This window comes from Hemitrygon akajei, chromosome 14 (genome assembly GCF_048418815.1).
Source record: "Hemitrygon akajei chromosome 14, sHemAka1.3, whole genome shotgun sequence".
In the NCBI taxonomy this organism is placed as follows: Eukaryota; Metazoa; Chordata; class Chondrichthyes; order Myliobatiformes; family Dasyatidae; genus Hemitrygon; species Hemitrygon akajei.
In genome coordinates, this window is record NC_133137.1 from 82,922,556 (window position 1) to 82,940,673 (window position 18,118).

The 18,118-nt window shown below is 44.5% G+C and overlaps 1 protein-coding gene across 2 annotated transcripts in view; it reads left to right on the plus strand.

The window, feature by feature from the left end:
- The first annotated feature begins 5,797 nt into the window (after positions 1-5,797).
- ankrd16 (ankyrin repeat domain 16) overlaps positions 5,798-18,118 on the plus strand; it is a 43,309-nt gene continuing 30,988 nt past the window's right edge. The window contains exons 1-2 of one of the 2 annotated variants that reach the window (XM_073066481.1): positions 5,798-6,399; positions 16,029-16,249. In XM_073066481.1, the coding sequence (XP_072922582.1) occupies positions 6,062-6,399; positions 16,029-16,249 (559 nt within the window). In that variant the 5' untranslated portion in view covers positions 5,798-6,061. The remainder of the gene's footprint in view (positions 6,400-16,028; positions 16,250-18,118) is intronic. The other variant, XM_073066479.1, reaches the window with a different exon arrangement.

Below are 18,118 nucleotides of genomic sequence, written 5' to 3' on the forward strand. Positions count from 1 at the left end.
TGTTAGCCATCAAGTGCACTGATTCCTACTGAACAGCATTACGTCCAAATCAAAAAGGAGATACTGGCTCTCGCAGGGGTTTGTGAACATTTCAGCTGCTACTTATAGGTACTAAATTCCTGTTTGAAACTGACCACTTGTCAGCCTCCTCAGCTCAAAACACTCAGATGAATTACCTCCATGTCTGCAAAGATTCAGAATGAGGCTTATGCAATACTGTTTTGACATTGAATACATCTCCAGCAAATCTTTCACAACACCAGACACTCTGTCGAGGATGACATACAAAACTAGTGGAATCTGCCTTCATGAAAGATACCAACATCTACTTAGCTCAGGTACATGAAAGCCTTCCTGAATCACAGAGAAAACTGAACAAAATTTATGCTGAGTTGTAACAAATCTGCTGCAAGGTCATGCAATACAGTGAGCATGGATGGCCAGCTGTTTCTAAAGGAGTTCACAAAATCAGACCTTACTAGCTTGAAAGGCACACTCACCATTAGTGACGGTTTGCTGCTAAAGGACTTCAGACTCAGCATCCCTGCTTCTATCCACACCAAAATGATCAGTTAAATCCACCACGGTCACCAAGGTATCGAAAAATGTCACCTAAGAGCAAGGCAATCTGTGTGGTGGCCTGGCCTGTGCTCACAGCCGGGAGATTACATAAAGCAATGCCAAGCATGTAGAAAACCACACAAAAATCATGCTGAACTCTCCAATTCCCAGATTTTCCACGGCAAATTGCAGGCACAGACATTTGAACTGAAAACAGACAAATACCTTCTCACTGTGGATTACTACTCATGGAATGGTGAGGTGTCCAAGCTGTCCTCTATATTCTCAGCAGTCATACAGCACCTGAAAGCTGTTTACTCAGCATGGAATACCAGAGACACTTGTGAAAGACAACGGTCCACAATTCAGCTGCTCAGAATCCAAAGCCTTTGCTAGGTACTATGAGTTCAAAAGCCAGACAAACACTCCACAGTACCCACGGGCAAATAGAGATGTGGAAAGAGAAGTGCAAGCTCTTAAGAGTCTCCTACTGAAGACAAAAGACCCCTACAAGGCACTGTGACCTCTTGCAGTGGTCCCTCCTTCGATCACTCCACACCTCTTGCGAATGGCTACAGTCAAACAGAGCTGTCAATGGGCCAAAGACTGAGAACAAGCCTGACCATTCTTCCTTCTCTTCTCTAACCTCACTTACCAGACTTCAGACAAATTGAGAAATTTTGAGACAACACCGCATGAAAAAAGAAGAGCATGCACGATCTCAGACTGCTGGGGTCGATCTATTGTTGAACAGCCTGCATACTGCCGTGCTGACATGGTCACTGCACCCTCCCTCGTTAACAAACACAACAGAGTGGAAGTGCTCGACAAAGCGGTCCCACTATTTACGACAGGTCTCACCAACGTGGAGGAGGCCACGTCAGGAGCACTAGGCATGATAGATGACTCCAGCAGATTTGCAAGTAACATGTTGCCTCACCTGGACGAGCGGTTTGGGACCCTGAATAGAGATGAGGGCGGAGGTGAAAAGACCACTTGCAGGGGTAAGTGCCAGGAGGGAGAATAGTGAGGAGGCATGAAAGGACAAAGGAATCACTGAAGGAGAAATCCCTGCAGAAAGCATCATGGGGGAGGAAGGTAAAGATATATTTAGTGGTAAAACCCCTTTGGAGATGGCAGAAATTACTGAGGATGATGTGTTGGATGAGGAGGCTCATGGGGTGGTAGGCAAGAACATGAAGAACTCTGTCACTTAAGGCGATGAGAAGATGAGTGAGTGCAGATGTTTGGTAAATGGTGGAGATGCGAGTTAGAGCAGCCTCAATAGAGGAGACAGGGAAACCCTGTTCTTTGAAGAAGGAGAACATCTCTGATGTTCTGGAAAGGAGAGCCACAACCTGGAAACAGATGCGGTAGAGGTGAGGAAACTGAGAAAAGGAATAGCATTTTTTCAGGAGACAGGGTGGGAAGAGGTATAGTCAAGATAACCGTGGGAATCAGCAGGTTTAGAAAATATGTTGGTAGAGAGTTTGAATCCAGAGGTGAAGACAGAGAGATTGAGAAAGGGGAGGCAGATGTCAGAAATGGACCGAGTCAACTTAAGGTGAATTTACTAGTAAAAGCCTTGATCTTTGGCTGGGTAACAATGACATGATGAGGGTGAAAGGAGTAACCGGTCTGATGTTGGGTCTGTGAGTTCTGGAATGAATGGTACAGATGGGATTGATCACTTACCCTCCCCCTTATCCTGGTTATCCATTTCCACCCATACACCCAGCCTCACCACCCCCACCCCCCATGCACACATGCATACACAGATCTCTAAACATCTCTTAGAAGTCTCTAATGTATCTGCCTCTACCACCACCCTAGGTAGTACATGCCAAGCATCCACCACTGTCTGTGTAAAAAACTTGCCCCTCTCATCTCCTTTGACATAACCCCCCTCCCCCCCTCCAAAAGGCATGCCCTCTAGTATATGACATTTCAACGCTGGGAAAAAGTTACTGTCTCTCTATCTATGCCTCATAATCTTATAAACTTCTATCAGATCTGCCCTCTGCCTTCGCTGCTCCAGAGGAAACAACCCTGTTTTCCAAGTTTCTGCAAACTCTCATTATAGTACATGCATACTCACGCCTATTCATTGCTCCTGGTAGACCTGTCCTGCAAAGCCTTGGCAGCCTTCCTATAATGGGGTAACCAAAGCTGGATGCAATACTCCAGATGCAGACTAACTTGCATTTTATAAAGCTGCAACGTAACTTCCTGAATTTTGAACTCAATACCTTGACTAATAGAGGCAAGTATGCCACATGCCTTCTTAATCACCCTATCAACCCTATCAGGGAACTATGAACTTTGACCCCACAACCCTTCTGCTCATCAACATTGTTAGGTTCTTGCCCTTAACATTGTGCTGCCTCTTTACTTTTGACCAATTAAGGAGGAACACTTCAAATTTGGCTGGGTTAAACTCCATCTGCCATTTCTCTGTCCATATCTGAAACTGATCTATATCCTACGATGTTCTTTGCCAGCCTTCTACACTATCACCGGCAATCTTCATATCATCTACAAACAGACCCATCTACAATTGCAATCAGGCTGTTTATATACTATGCATCACAAACAGCAGAGATCCAAGTACAGATCCCTGCAGAACACCAGCAAGAATAAGTCCCTTCATCCGCTACCATCCATCTTCCACGGGCAAGCCAGTTCTGAATCCAAATGGCCAATTCACCGCGGATCCCATCCACCTTAATCTTCTGAGTGACATCCCATGAGGGTACTTTTTAAATGCTTTACTAAAATCCCTGTAGCCAACATCCACAGCTCTGCCTTCATCAATTACCTCAACACCTACACCAACCCACACCTGCGACCCCAGCCCTCAAGCACCACACCTCCTATTCCTTCCCTCAAACTCCACGCCTCACTGCTACTGACACAATTTCAGTAAATAAACTTGATGATCTCAGAGCTAGGGTGTAGTATCAGAGAAACATTAGGACCACTTGCGTCTTTTGTTTTACAGAATCTTGGTTAACCCCATCCATTCCAGACGCAGCAATTCCAATTGATGGATTGACGATACACCGCCAGGATAGGACTGCTGAGTCTTTCAAGGGTAGGGGAGGTGGAGTATGCTTCATGACCAACTGCTCATCTTGTACATATATGGTGGTGCTGTCCCAGTCCTGTTCACCAGACCTGGAACACCGCGCGATCAAGCGCTATCCATTTTACCTGCCGCCGGAGCTATCAGTGATCATTCGACAACCCACCACAGGCCAATGTCAACATGCCAACCGGTTTCTAGATGAACTGAGCGATGTGATCAACAGGTACGAAACAGCACAACCTGATGCCTTCCCCATCATTGTGGGGGGGGAGGGGTAGTAACCAGACCAGCTTGAAAAAAATCTCTAAATAATCATTATTTGTAGTTCCTGATGAACCAACACACTGGACCACTGTTACACCAATATCCACCATCAAGAGTGGTAACTGCGCTATCCCACGCCCACTGTCTGATCACCTAGCTGTACTTCTACTCCCTGAGTATAGGCAGAGACTGAAGGCTACAGCACCTCTGGCCCTGAAACATCGACTGTTTACTCTTTTCTACAGTTGCTGCCTGCCTGCTGAGTTTCTCCAGGTGTGTGTGTGTGTGTGTGTGTGTGTGTGTGTGTGTGTGTGTGTGTGTGTGTGTGTGTGTGTGTGTGTGTGTGTGTGTGTGTGTGTGTGTGTGTGTGTGTGTATGTGGTGTGTGTGGGAGTGCGCGTGTGTATGTGTGTGAGCACGCGTGTGTATGTGGTGTGTGTGTATGTGTGTGTGGGAGTGCGCGTGTGTATGTGTGTGAGCGCGCGTGTGTATGTATGTGGTGTGTGTGTGTGAGCGCGCGTGTGTATGTGGTGTGTGTATGTATGTGGTGTGTGTGTGAGCGCGCGTGTATGTATGTGTGTGTGAGCGCGTGTGTGTATGTGGTGTGTGTGTGTGAGCGCGCGCGCGCGTGTGTGTGTGTGTGTGTGTGTGTGAGCACGCGTGTGTATGTATGTGGTGTGTGTGTGTGTGAGCGTGCGTGTGTGTTACATGTTACTTGGATTTCCAGCATCTGCAGATTTTCTTCCCGCCATCTACTGTGGCGGAGTGTGGAGACAACCCCACGTATACACTATACATTACGATGGCAGTGATGTCCTAATTAAACTGTCCCAAAGATCTCAATATAGCAATTATGCTTCCTTCGCACTTCATAGGAACTGCATTCAAAAATATATGCTGCCCCTTTATTGACAAGTGCCCATATCATGCATATTAATTCTGAACAAGGAATTACTCAACCTATATGTCCAATAGCATTATCAATTTCCACGGCCGGTTATATTTAACAGACTCACTGAACTCCGCCTCGTGCAGCTCACCAATCTATTCACGGGCACAAGACTCTGATTGACGGCACTGGTGGCTATTCAGAAGGCCCATTGACCTGCTTTGCCAATCAGGCAGAGGGAAGAGGCGGGATCTTGCTCAGTCTCAATCTGGGACGACTGCAGGCTTCTCACGGGTTTCGTAACGGCAACACTTCTCCGTAAATTGCAATTCGTCTGTCCTTGCAAATACTGATGTACAGTAGTCCTAATGGCATTCCAAGACACACTACCGGAGAATCACATATAACATTGGCCCACACACCGAGGGAATCCCTTGCAAACATTAACTCATTCCGAGGGGGATCATCTGCAGATGTTGATCCTTGTGACTCAAAAGAGCAGAGACAAAATGCTGGAGGAGCCCAGCATCTACCCCGTGGAAAGGAACAAAGAATTGATGTTTCGGAGTCGAAGGGCCTCGGCTTTATTCCTTTTCACTGATGCTGCCTGATTGGCTAGGTTACTCCAGTATTAAGTGTGTGTTAAGTCTGGATTTCCAGCATCGACAGAATCTCTTGGGTTTATGTCTTAAAATGGTTGTTCGACTTTTTCCTCTATTCAGCTGGCTTCTGAATAGGAGAACTTGGTATGTGTTTCTCCCCCCAATGTTTGAAATACCGGGAGAGCAAAGTGCGTCCTGGTCACTGAAACTTAAAGCTGTCTTTGGCTTTGCTCGGTGCGGGGCGACCCAGGACAAGCTTGTGGTCGGTCAGCGGGAGCCTGCCGGGCCGTGCCTACAAACCGCGCGGTGTCGGACCGGAGCTGTCAGGAGGAGGTTGCATGTGGTGGGTCTGCCTGTGCTGTGTCGAGTGCTGAGGGACGAGTAGTGCCCTGCGGGTTGATTGGGGGGGGGGGGGGGTCCCTGCTCCGTAGATGATTAACCCGAGGAGGGGGTTCTGCAGACGCTGGAAATCTGATGAAGGGTCTCGGCCCAAAACGTCGACCCTTTCCTTCATAGACGCTGCCTGGCTTGCTGAGCCTGCGACAGTTTGTGTGTGTGTGCTGCAGCAGCGAGTGATTCGGTTTACTGCTGTTGCAAGAGAAAAAGAGACGTTGATCAGCCTTGCTGATCTGGACTTGTATTAAAACCGTTCGGCGGGATGGCCGACCAGGACAAGGTTAAGCGCCTCCTCAGACTGACCCAAGAAGGGAACCGCGGGCTCCTTGAGGAAGAGGTGTGCAAGTGTGAGAGTGCCAGGGCTGCTTTAGTTCAGGGACACTTTGGGCGCTCCGGTGACACGGCGGTACATTACGCAGCCAGGCATGGGCACCTGCAGGTTCTGAAATACCTGATAGAGGATCTTGGAGCTGACGTGGAACTCGTCAACGGCGATTATAAGCGAGCCTTGCATGAAGCAGCGTCCATGGGTCACAGAGAGTGTCTGAGGTACCTGATTCTAAGAGGTGCCAAGATTGACTGTTTGAAGAAGGCTGATTGGTAAGCGCAGCACTGTTCAATTAATAATCTCCCCCCCCCCCCCCTTTGCTTATATAGAGTATAGAACACTGCAGCACAATGCAGGCTTTCGACCCATAAGTTGTGCCAGCCTTTTAACCTATCAATCTAACTCTTCCCTCCCACATAGCCCTCCATTTTTTTCTAATGTCCATAGGCTTATCTAAGAGTTTCTTAAATGCCCCTTGTTTATCTGCCTCTACCAACACCCCTGACAGAATGTACTGCACACTTACCACTCTCTGTGTAAAGAATTTACTCCGGGTACACCACTGTACTTTCCTCCAATCACCTTAAAATTATGCCCCTTCAGATTAGCCGTTTCCACCCTGGGAAAAGTCTCTGGCCATCTCTTCAATCAATGCCTCTTATCATCTTGTACACCTCTATCCAGTCTCCTCCTTCACTCCAAAGAGAAAAGCTTGGCTTGCTCAACCTATTTAGTCCAGGCAGCGTCCAGGTAAATCTCTCTAAAGCTTTCCATATCCTCCCTGTAAAGAGGTGGCCAGAACTGAACAGGATACTGGTACTTCAAATGTTGTCTAATCAGGGTTTATAGAGCTGCAACATTACATCAGAGCTCTGAACTCAACCACTCCATTAGTAGGTGTTCATTCTGGCCTACCAAGTGGTTGGGTCAGTATTCCTTGGAATCGAGAAGAACGAGGGGCGACCTTCTACAAACCTAAGATCCTAGGAGAGCAGAACATATGCTGAGACACAAAAGGCAGCAGCAATGTTGGAATCTGGAGCAACAAACAAAATGCTGGAGGAACTCGGTGGGTCAGGCAGCGTCTGTGCACGGAAGTGGACAGGCGGTGCTTCCGAATGAGACACTATATCTAGACCGATGTTGAAATGTTTCCCTAATGGGAGACAAGCACAATAAAAGATTTGGTCATTCAAAACTGAAGTACGTAGAAGTTTCATCTTGGGGGCAGTGAATCTTTCGGTTTCATGCTTTTGAGGGCGGAAGAGGCTCAATTATTAGATGGGATCCTTTATTGATCCCAAAGTAAGTTACAGTGTCATAGTGGTATTACAAGTGTGCAGATATAAATATTAGAAGAGAAGTAGAAGAATGAAAAATAAGTTACCTCAAACAGTCTAACAGGAGGGGGTCATTACTTCCCCGGCTATAGGTTGACTCATTATTGAGCCTAATGGCCGAGGGTAAGAATGACCTCACACAGCGCTCTTTGGAGCAGTGCAGTTGCCTTAGTCTATTACTAAAAGTGCTCCTCTTCAGCCAGGGTGGCATGCAGAGGGTGAGAAACATTGTCCAGAATTTTCTGTAGAGCCCTTTGTTCTACCACAGCCTCCAGTGTCCAATTTGACTCCTGTAACAGAGCCAGCCTTTCTAATCTGTTTATTGAGCCTTTTGGCATCACTCATGTTGATACCATTGACCCAGCACACCACTGCATAGAAGATTGTACTGGTGACAACAGACTGGTAAAACATGTGATGGAGAGGCCTGCATACTCCAAAGGACTTCAGTTTCCTCAGGAAGTAGAGGTGACTCCAGCCCTTCCTGTACATAGCCTCTGTGTTGGTTCTCCACTCAAGTCTGTCATCCAGGTTCACCCCCAGGTACTTGCAGGTTCTCACCACATCCATATCCTCACTGTCAATAGTAACAGGGAGTTATGTCTAAGATGGATATAGGTAAATATTTGAAAGATCAGGAAATTGAGGACTTTGGGGAAGTGACGAAGAAGTGAAGATGAAGTCTGGAGCAGATCAGCTGTGATCAAACTTCAAAGTAAATTTATTATCTAGGTACATATATGTCACCATATACAACCCTGAGATTCATGTTCTTTCGAACATACTCAATAAATCTAATTACCATGATAGAATCAATGAAAGTCTGCACCATCTGGATGTATGCCAGAGAATATTGGACAAAAGTCAATAAACTGAGCAAAGACAAAAAAACAACAATAATAATAATAATAATAAATAAATAAATAAGCAATAAATAACAAGAACGTGAGATGAAGAGTCCTTGAAAGTGAGTCCATAGGTTGTGGAACAGTCCGGTGATGGGGGCAAGTGAAAATGAGTGAAGTTATCCCTCTGGCTTAACAGTTGAGTGATGATAACTGATTGAATGGTGGGGCAGGCTCGAAGGGCCAAGTGGCCTACTGCTCCTAGTTTGTTGTGCCTTATCTCTGTCTCATGCTTTTCCTGTATCGTCAGCTGTTTTCCCTCCCAATGTGGATGTAACACACTCCGTTCTACACCTCTCGAAAGTAGCTGGGCATATTAAGTTTACATAAATAAATATAGCTGCAATTAAAAATATGCAATATCAATTATAATTAACCATGTTGGTTTAAAAAACCATTTGATTAGCAAAAAGAATCTGCCTTCTTTAATTGGACTGTACATATGCAAAGCTCTTGGGCACGTATGTGTCTAGGGTGCCTAAGACTTTTGTACAGTACTGGATTTATCAACGTGAAGCGGAGAGCAAATTTGTAAATCGGTGGGAGCGAAAGATGTGAGAGCACCACGGGAGGGGTGTGGACAGGTGGCAGAGAAGGAGTCCCAGTGGCAGGGAGGTGGTGCAGGTACAGGCACACCCAGCCCTGAGACACCAGGCAAGGCCATTTGATTCCAAGCAATCGGTTTATTGATCATTACAGAATGTCTCTCTGGTGCTTCCCATCCGCTCTCCCATCCCCTTTTCCCAACCATGATTTCCCTCTCCCTGCCACCTTCCCACTCTCAGTCCACAATAGACACCCACAACAGAATCGGGTTTATCATCACTCACATATGACATGAAATTTGTTTTTTTTGTGTGGTGGCAGTACAGAGCAATGTATAGAATAACTACAGTGCTGTGCAAAAGTCTTAGGCACTCTAGCTATGTGTATATACATATTACTGCATATCCAGATCCACCAATAGGATTGATTCTCACCCGCCACTTCAGTTTGAGGACAATAAATGCTAATCTTGCCAACACATCCTGAAAAAGGAACAAATAAAAATATTTTTTTGTTGTTTTTGGGCATTTTCTATGTATGTATGTATCAGTCACCAAGATTTTGATCATCAGCCATTCCATTCCAAAAATGTCACTTGTATTTTAAGGTTGCTTTGGGGTTGTGGGAAAGGTTCGATTATAAATGTACATCTGTCAGTCTTTTTCTGAGTAATTCATTTTGGATCCAGGTACATCAGCCATGGGTTTTGTTCCGTGTGAGTAGAATCAGAGGCCACTAGGTGGTGCTGTGCTCAAGGGTAGTTCTGACGAAGTTCAACACACTGCAGCTACTAGAAACTGGCAACAGAGAGCTGGAGACATTCAGCTGACAGAAGGCTTTTTTTGGAATACTTCTTCGGAACATATGGTCAGGGATGTTGGTTTTACAAGTAGAGCCACTGCTAGGTTCAATTCTGACTTTGGTTCAATTTGACATTTATGTAGAATTTGTGTGACCTCCAGGATTCTACCCAGATGCACTGGGTTCTTCAGACATCTCAAAGACAAGCAGGTTGGTGGGTTAATTGGCCACTGCATATTCTACCAACAGTCCTTAGCTGGGTGGTAGAATTTGGGGGGAGTTGAGGGGAATGTGGGGAGAATAAAAGATGAGATCCATGTAAGATTAGTGCAAATGGATGTTCGATAGTCAGTGTGGGTTCAGTTGGCTGGTCAGAATGAGCTGTGGAATTGTTATTTACATGTTGTTAAACCTTACAAGGCTTGCTTGTATTTTTATATAGCCACCTATATACATGCAATTGTTCAGTGAATTTTCCAGTAATTACGGTACAGTTGCTTCTGTATTTATCAATCTTGTTTTCAGGAGCAGGTGTCATACTGGATATTTTATAGGTTAATTGTTATCACTGGAATTTTTGGTATCTCTAGTTTCAGTACAAGATGACCACAGCTGCAGTCTCTCTTTGTCTTTTTTGTTTGTTCTCTCCACTCTCTCTTTGCTAATTTTTTGTTCTTGTAACATTTAATAAAACGGCTGAAAGAAACATGCCTCATTCTTCTGAAGAACCTTTGGGTTTCAAAAGCACTAGGATCCAAATAAGGCTTGTTTCCATGCTGTGTCTATGCCTCAGTGGTGTAGACCTACCCTGAGAACAATCAAGCATCAATAGTTAGAAACATAGCAAATTTACAACACAATACAGGCCCTTCGGCCCACAAAGCTGTGCCGAACAGGTCCCTACCTTAGAACTACCTAGACTTACCCATAGCCCTCTATTTTTCTAAGCTCCATTTACTTGTCCAGAAGTCTCTTAAAAGACCCTATTGTTTCCGCCTCCACCACCGCCACTGGCAGCCCATTCCACGCACTCACCACTCTCTGCGTAAAAAAAACTTACCCCTGACATCTCCTCTGTACCTACTTCCAAGCACCTTAAAACTATGCCCTCTCGTGCTAGCCATGTCAGCCCTGGGAAAAAGCTTCTGACTATCCACACAGTTAATGCCTCTCATTATCTTGTACACCTCTACCAGGTCACCCCTCATCCTCCGCCGCTCCAAGGAGAAAAAGCTGAGTTCACTCAACCAGTTCTCATAAGGCATGCCCCCCAATCTAGGCAACATCCCAATCTCCTCTGCACCCTTTCTATGGTTTCCACTTCTTTCCTGTAGTGAGGTGACCAGAATTGAGCACAGTACTCCAAGTGGGGTCTGACCAGGGTCTTATATAGCTTCAGCATCACCTCTTGGCTCTTAAACTCAATCCCATGGTTGATGAAGGCCAATGCACTGTATGCTTTCTTAACCACAGAGTCAACCTGCGTAGCAGCTTTGAGTGCCCTAAGGACTCGGACTCCAAGATCTCTCTGATCCTCCACACTGTCAAGAGTCTTACCATTAATGCCATATTCTGCCATCATATTTGACTTACCAAAATGAACCACCTCACACTTATCTGGGTTGAACCCCATCTGCCACCTTATCTGGGTTAAACTCCATCTGCCACCTTATCTGGGTTAAACTCCATCTGCCACATGCAAAAGTTCCTGCAAAAGAAAACCATGATGCTGTAAGAATGGTCAAGCAGCATCTATGGAGACAAAAGATGCACGGTAATATTTTGGATCAAAATTTCAGTAGGTCCTGATGCAGGGTCTCTACTCCAAAATGTCAACTTACCCATTTGCCTCCAAAGATGATGCTTGACTCACTGAGTTCCACGAAATTCTGTTTTTTTTCTAGATTCCTGCAACTTATATGTTCCTTTGTCATCAGTATTTACAAAAAGTTGGAGAGTAAAGTTTGCAGAGCGCATTGGAATGGAGCTACAGGACACAAGGCTACACGATCAAAGTTGTCGTTGTATTCACACCAACACCACCTCTTTAGTCAAGGAAGCACAGCAGCTTCACCACTTCCTGAGGAGATTGAGGCAAGCAAAGACACCCCCCCCCCCCCCCCCAAGTCTATTCTAACCATTTTTTACAGGAGCACCATTGAGAGAATCTTGGCCAGCTAGTATAGGAGTTGCAAGGCGTTTGATTGCAATTCCCTACAAGAGGTTGCGAGGACTGCGTAGGGGATCATCCAGGCCTTTCTTCCATCTATCTAAGCTATTTTATCAGGAGCACTGCATGCGCAGGGCCCTTAGCATTGTCAAGGAGCCCTTCCTTCAATCCCACAATCCCTTTGACACTCTACCCTCTTGAGCATTCAAATTGAGTTTGAGAACACAACTTGTGCTGTCAGCTTGTTCCACGCTCTCACAACCCTCTGAGTAAAAAAGTTTCCCTCATGTTCCCCTTAAACTTTTCACCATTCACCCTTAACCCATGACCTCTAGTTGTAGTCCCACCTAACCTCAGTGGAAAAAGCCTCCTCATAATTTTGCTTACCTCTATCAAATCTCCCCTCACTCTTCTATGTTCCAAAGGATATAGTCCTAACCTATTCAATCGTTCCTCATGACTCAGGTCCTCCAGTCCTGGCAATATCTTTGTAGATTTTCTCTGTATTCTTTCAACCTTATATTTTTCCTGTAGGTGGGTAACCAAAACTGTACACAACACTTGAAATTAGGCCTCACCAATGTTTTTTACAACGTTAACATAACATCCCATTTCCTGTACTTACTACTTTGATTTATGAAGGCTGATGTGCCAAAAACTTTCTTTACAACTCTATCTACCTGTGCGGCCAATTTCAATGACTTGTGGACCCGCACTCCCAGATCCTTGTCCTACCACACTCCTCAGTGCCCTACCGTAAACTGTATAAGACCTACCCTGGTCGGACCTACCAAAGTGCAACAACTCACATTTGTCTGCATTAAATTCCATCTGCTATTTTTCAGTCCATTTTTCCAGATCCTACTGCAAGCTCTGACAGGCTTTCTTGTTGTCCACTATATCCACAGTATTGGTGTCATCTGCAAATTTGCTTATCAAGTTAACCACATTATTATCCAAGTCATTGATATAGATGACAAACAACAGTGGACCCAGCACCAGTCCCCGTGGCACTCCACTAGTCACAGGCCTCCAGTCAGAGAGGCAGCCCTCTACTACCACTCTCTGGCTTATCCCACAAAGCCAGTGTCTAATCCAGTTTACTACCTCATCTTGAATGCCTAGCAACCAACCTTCGATGCAGGACTTTGTCAAATACCTTGCTGAAGTCCATGTAGACAACATATACTGCCTTGCCTTCATCAGCTTTCCTGGTAACTTCCCTGAAAAACTCTTAAGATTGGTTAGACACGACCTACAACGCACAAAGCTCCTGATAATCAGTCCATGTCTATTCTAATACTTACAGTATATATATGGGCCCTTAGATTGCCTTCCAATAACTTCTCTGTTACTGATGTCAGGCTCACCGGCCTAAAATTTCCTGGTTTATTTTTAGAGCCTTTCTTAAACAGCAGAACAGCATTAACTATCCTCCAACACTCCAGGATGATTACCATCGCTAATTAGCGATCCCCCATCGCTAAGGATGATTTAAATATCTCTGCTCGGGCCCTGGCAATTTTTGATCTTGCCTCACACAGGGTCCAAGGGAACACCTTGTCAGGCCCTGGGGATTTATCCACCCTAATTTGCCTCAGGACAGCGAACACCTCTGTAAACTGTAAAGGATCCATCACCTTGCTGCTGCTTTGCCTTACTGCTGTAGATCCTGTGTCCAACTCCTGAGCAAATACAGATAGAAAAAAAACAGTTAATATCTCCTCAATCTCTTTTAGTTCCACATATAGATTACCATTCTGATCTTCCAGAGGAATAGTTTTGTCCCTTGCAATCCTTTTACTTTAAACATATTTCTAGAATCCCTTGAGATTTTCCTTCACCTTGTTTGTTAGGGCAACCTTGTACATTTTTATAGCCGTTCTGATTTCACTCTTAGCTATTTTCTTTCATTAATTATACTCCCTAAGCACCATTTTGTTCCTATTTGCTATGCACCTCTTTTCTTAACCAAGGCCTCAATATCTATTGAAATTCAAGGTTTCCTCAACCTGTTGTTGTTACCTTTTATTCTGACAGCCACGTACAAGCTTTGTACTCTAAACACTACTTTTAAAGGCCTCCAACTTACCAGGAAACAGCCTGTCCCAGTCCACACCTACCAGATCCTTGCTGAAAACATCAGAATTGGTCTTTCTCCAATTTAGAATGTCAATCCATGGACCATACCTATCTTTTTCCGTGTTTACTTTGAAACTAATGGCATTATGATCACTAGATGGAAAGCGTTCCCCTATCACCTTCCCTGTCTCATTCCCTAATAGCAGATCAAGTATTGCACATTCTCTCTTTGGGACTTCTCTGTGCTGATTAAGGAAACTTTCCTGAACACATTTGACAAACTCTATCCCATCTACAGTATGGGAGTTCCAGTCAATATGTGGATGGTTAAAATCACCTACTAAAACAATCTTGTGTTCCTTGCAACAGTCTGCGATCTCTCTACAAACTTGTTCCTCTAAATCCCGTGGATTGTTGGGTAGTCTGTAATATAGCCCAATTAACATGGTCAGATCTTTCTCATTCCTCAGTTCTACCCGTAATGCCACACTAGATGAGTTCTCCGGTCTGTCCTGACTGAGCACTGCCGAGATGTTTTCCCTGACAAGTAACTCTACCCCTTCCCCTTTAATCTTTCCTGCTATGTTGCCTCTAAAACAACAGAGCTCTAGAATCCTGAGCTGCCAATCCTACCCCTCCTGCAACCAAGTCTCATTAATGGCTTCAATATTTAGCTCGAAAAGCTAAAGCCTCAAAAATGCACTCTAACAATGGCCACTGCACTTGCTCCAACCTTTTTGTTTGTTCTTACCAATCAATCTCAATCGCCGACTGGCCGCTGTTCCAACACCAAACTGCCATGAATTGATCAGGTAGGAGGGCCTCAGCATTAGCACAAGGACTTTTAGGAGGGGAAACATCTTCGTCTCCCAAGCCGTGAGACTACTGAACTCCATGCCATCTTCCAGATCTCATCACTTAGTGTATGAAGCCCAGTAGCATTATATTGTTTACTTTTTCACTTGTGTTGTAAATGCATCTAATGCTAAATGTTATTCTTTAGGAATATATTTTATTTGTTAATTAATTTCTGGAAATATTTATGTGTTGTGCATCAGATATTGGTAATGTGCGAGTTAAGAACATGTTTTATTGTATTTCTACAGCTATGTTGTGAAGTATTGTTATTTTAGCGGTTTTTCTGCAACCACAGTGTGTCCTGTAGGTTAAGCTTTATAGACCAGTGTTTTGGCTTTGACTAAAGATGAGGAGCCATTTGTCCAAATTAGGAATGTTGTGTCAGCCAATCGGGTTTGTTTTAGTACCGTGCTGTAACATTCTGCCCAGTGGGATGCTGTGGAAGATTTGAGAGAGCTGGTCAAGGTCAGATTCTGCAGGACAGTAGTCTGGTTTGGGGTCCTTTGATGGGCGGTGAGGAAAGGAGCACAAGGGAAGACACTTGGAGGATCCCAGCTGAATGGAAGACCCTACTGCAATGAGTGATTTGTGCAGACAAATGGTTTCAAGGAGGAAAGTTCCAATAGTTCTGAGTTAGCCAGTATGTTCGGGAAGTTTGACCTGTGGCTGGTGATGTGAATTCAGCACTGTGAGTAATGCAATACTGTACACCTAACCAATACAGGACAAGCTGCAATGTTTATGTGCATATTTAGACTGGTGTAACTATAATGGGCCTGTGGTTTTAATTCTGGTGTACGAGCTGTTATTTCCTGGTGAATGGGCAGTATTTGCACAGCATTCACCACAATTCGCGTTCCCTCACTGGAACATTCCAGCTTTCCTGTTTGATTGAACCCGAATCATACCGACACTAGATGTGTGCTACTTATTGAAGGTTCCCTCCTCACCGTTACCCATGCGATGCTGAGTCATGTGGCCGTTAGCCAGAGTTAGCGTGTTACATATATGTGCTGTGTTTTGCACCTTGTTCTGGAGGAATGCAATTTTGTTTGGCATTATGCATGTATACGGTTGAATAACAATAAACACAAACTTGAACTTGTATCAAGTGCTACATTTACCCACTGATCAGTGTTAGTTGAAAGAGAGAAGTCTCTCAAATGCCCAAGGAGGCCATTTATCTTTCCGCTCTGTAGGACACCACTGATGATGGCTTGCACAAGAAGGAACCTGGAGGTGATTAAGGATCTGATTGATTCTGGAGCAAACGTGACCTTGAAAAACAAGGATGGTTGGAATTGTTTCCAGATCGCCTGCCGTGAGGGCAATCCAGAAATTATCCAGTATCTTCTCCAAGTCAGCCCAGGCATCTGGGATGTGGAGAGCAAGGTGAAGAGGACTCCCCTACACACTGCAGGTGATGTGAGCTGGGGTCTTTGTGGGGGTTTTATGAGATTGTGTCATATTAAGGTAGATTCTCACAAGTATTCATGGAGTAGTACAGCACAGAAGCAAGTCCTTTGGCTGGCCAGGTCCATCTCGATCAAGTAGAGAGGGTGGTGAAGAAGGCATTTGGCATAGAATTCATAGAACAGTACAGCACAGGAACAGGCCATTCAGCCCACATGTTGTGCCGACCCAACTAAAGAGCAAATCAAAAATACCAAAACACTAATCTCTCCTACCTGCATCATGTCCATATCCCTCCATCTTCCTTACATCCATGTGCCTATTCAAACATCTCTTAAAAGCCTCTAATGTATTTGCCTCCACCACCATACCATGCTGACCTTTTTGCCCAACCATCTTAGTCCACTTAATCAGTCTTCCCACTCAATATAAGGTCAGAAACTGGCAGAATAGACTTGAGGGGCTGAATGGCCTAATTACCCTGTCCCTAATTTAATACAGAAGTAGGACATTCAGCTCATCTCAGGCTATTCTTCCAATCCCTTACCTAATTTAATGTACCTGTCTGGTTCCATAGATTGGTATTCTAGCTGACCCTGTCAATAAGATTTGAACTTCTCATCTCGCCAATGTTTTAAATAGTGTTGCAGGTATCCACTGCACTTTGTATGGAGAAAGCAGTTCCTGATGTTACCACTGAGCCTCCTAATCTTAAAGTTTTGTCTTTTTCTGAACTCCCCCACCAGATGAAATGGTCGTTCTTTGCTTTTTTTCTCTCAACAATATTGCATATTATAATTACTATCATTTCTTTTAAATGGTTGCATTTCCAAGATAAAGGCTGAGACTACAAGGATGAGATGAGGCAATCCAAATCGTGGTGAAGAGTAGTCTGGAAATAGTGGGATGGAAAGATTAAACACAAGGGATTCTGCAGATGCTGTAAATCCAGAGTAACACATGGAGAGGAATAAGGAGTCGGTGTAAGGGTCTCAGTCTGAAATGTCGACTCTTTATTCCTCTCCATAGATGCTGCTTGATCTGCTGAGTTCCTCCATTACTTTGTAGGATAGAAGGATTGGTTTTATTTGTTATATGTACAGCGTAAAATCGAGACGTACTATGAAGTGTGTAATTTACGTTAAGAACGAACATGGTTAAGCATGAGTTTAAGGGCATCACCATGCTTCTGGCACCAACATAACAAGCCCACAACTTACAAACCCTTACAAGCCCATAAGTCTTTGGAGCGTGGAAGGAAACCCACACGGATACATCCCTTACAGACTGGTGGGAATTGAACCCTGATCACTTTTCGCTGGCACTGTAATTTATTGCACTAACTGCTATGCTACTGCTACCCTGTTGATAGAACGTGTCCTTGAGCCTGGCGCTATGAACTTTCAGGCTTCTGTATCTTCTGCCCAATGGGAGAGGGGAGATGAGAGAAGTGAGAGACACTACCATTATCACAGTTTAATTTTATTGATAGATTGTCATGATAGAAGCCGAGACATCGAGGATGAGATGAGGTAAAACAAATGCTGGTTAATGGACTCCTGTCTTTCTTTTTAAAAGTGAATAGCGAGAAGGCCAAGCTGAAGGAAGCAGTGATTCAATAATCTCTGCCAAAGTTTTACTCTCATACCACAAGCACTGCTCCTTACCAATAGCAACATTACGTTATTGCAAGAAGTAATTTTGAGTGTGACGGATTCCATTAGAATTGAAAAAAATCCATTCTCAATCTTTGCACCCAAGAGGAACTCTAGAAAGCATATTCTAAGGGTAAAAGATCACAAATTATTTTACAAAGAAGGAAGATCAGTGACGAACCCCTGACTACACGTTGCTTTTCCCAAACTCCTGCTGTTTG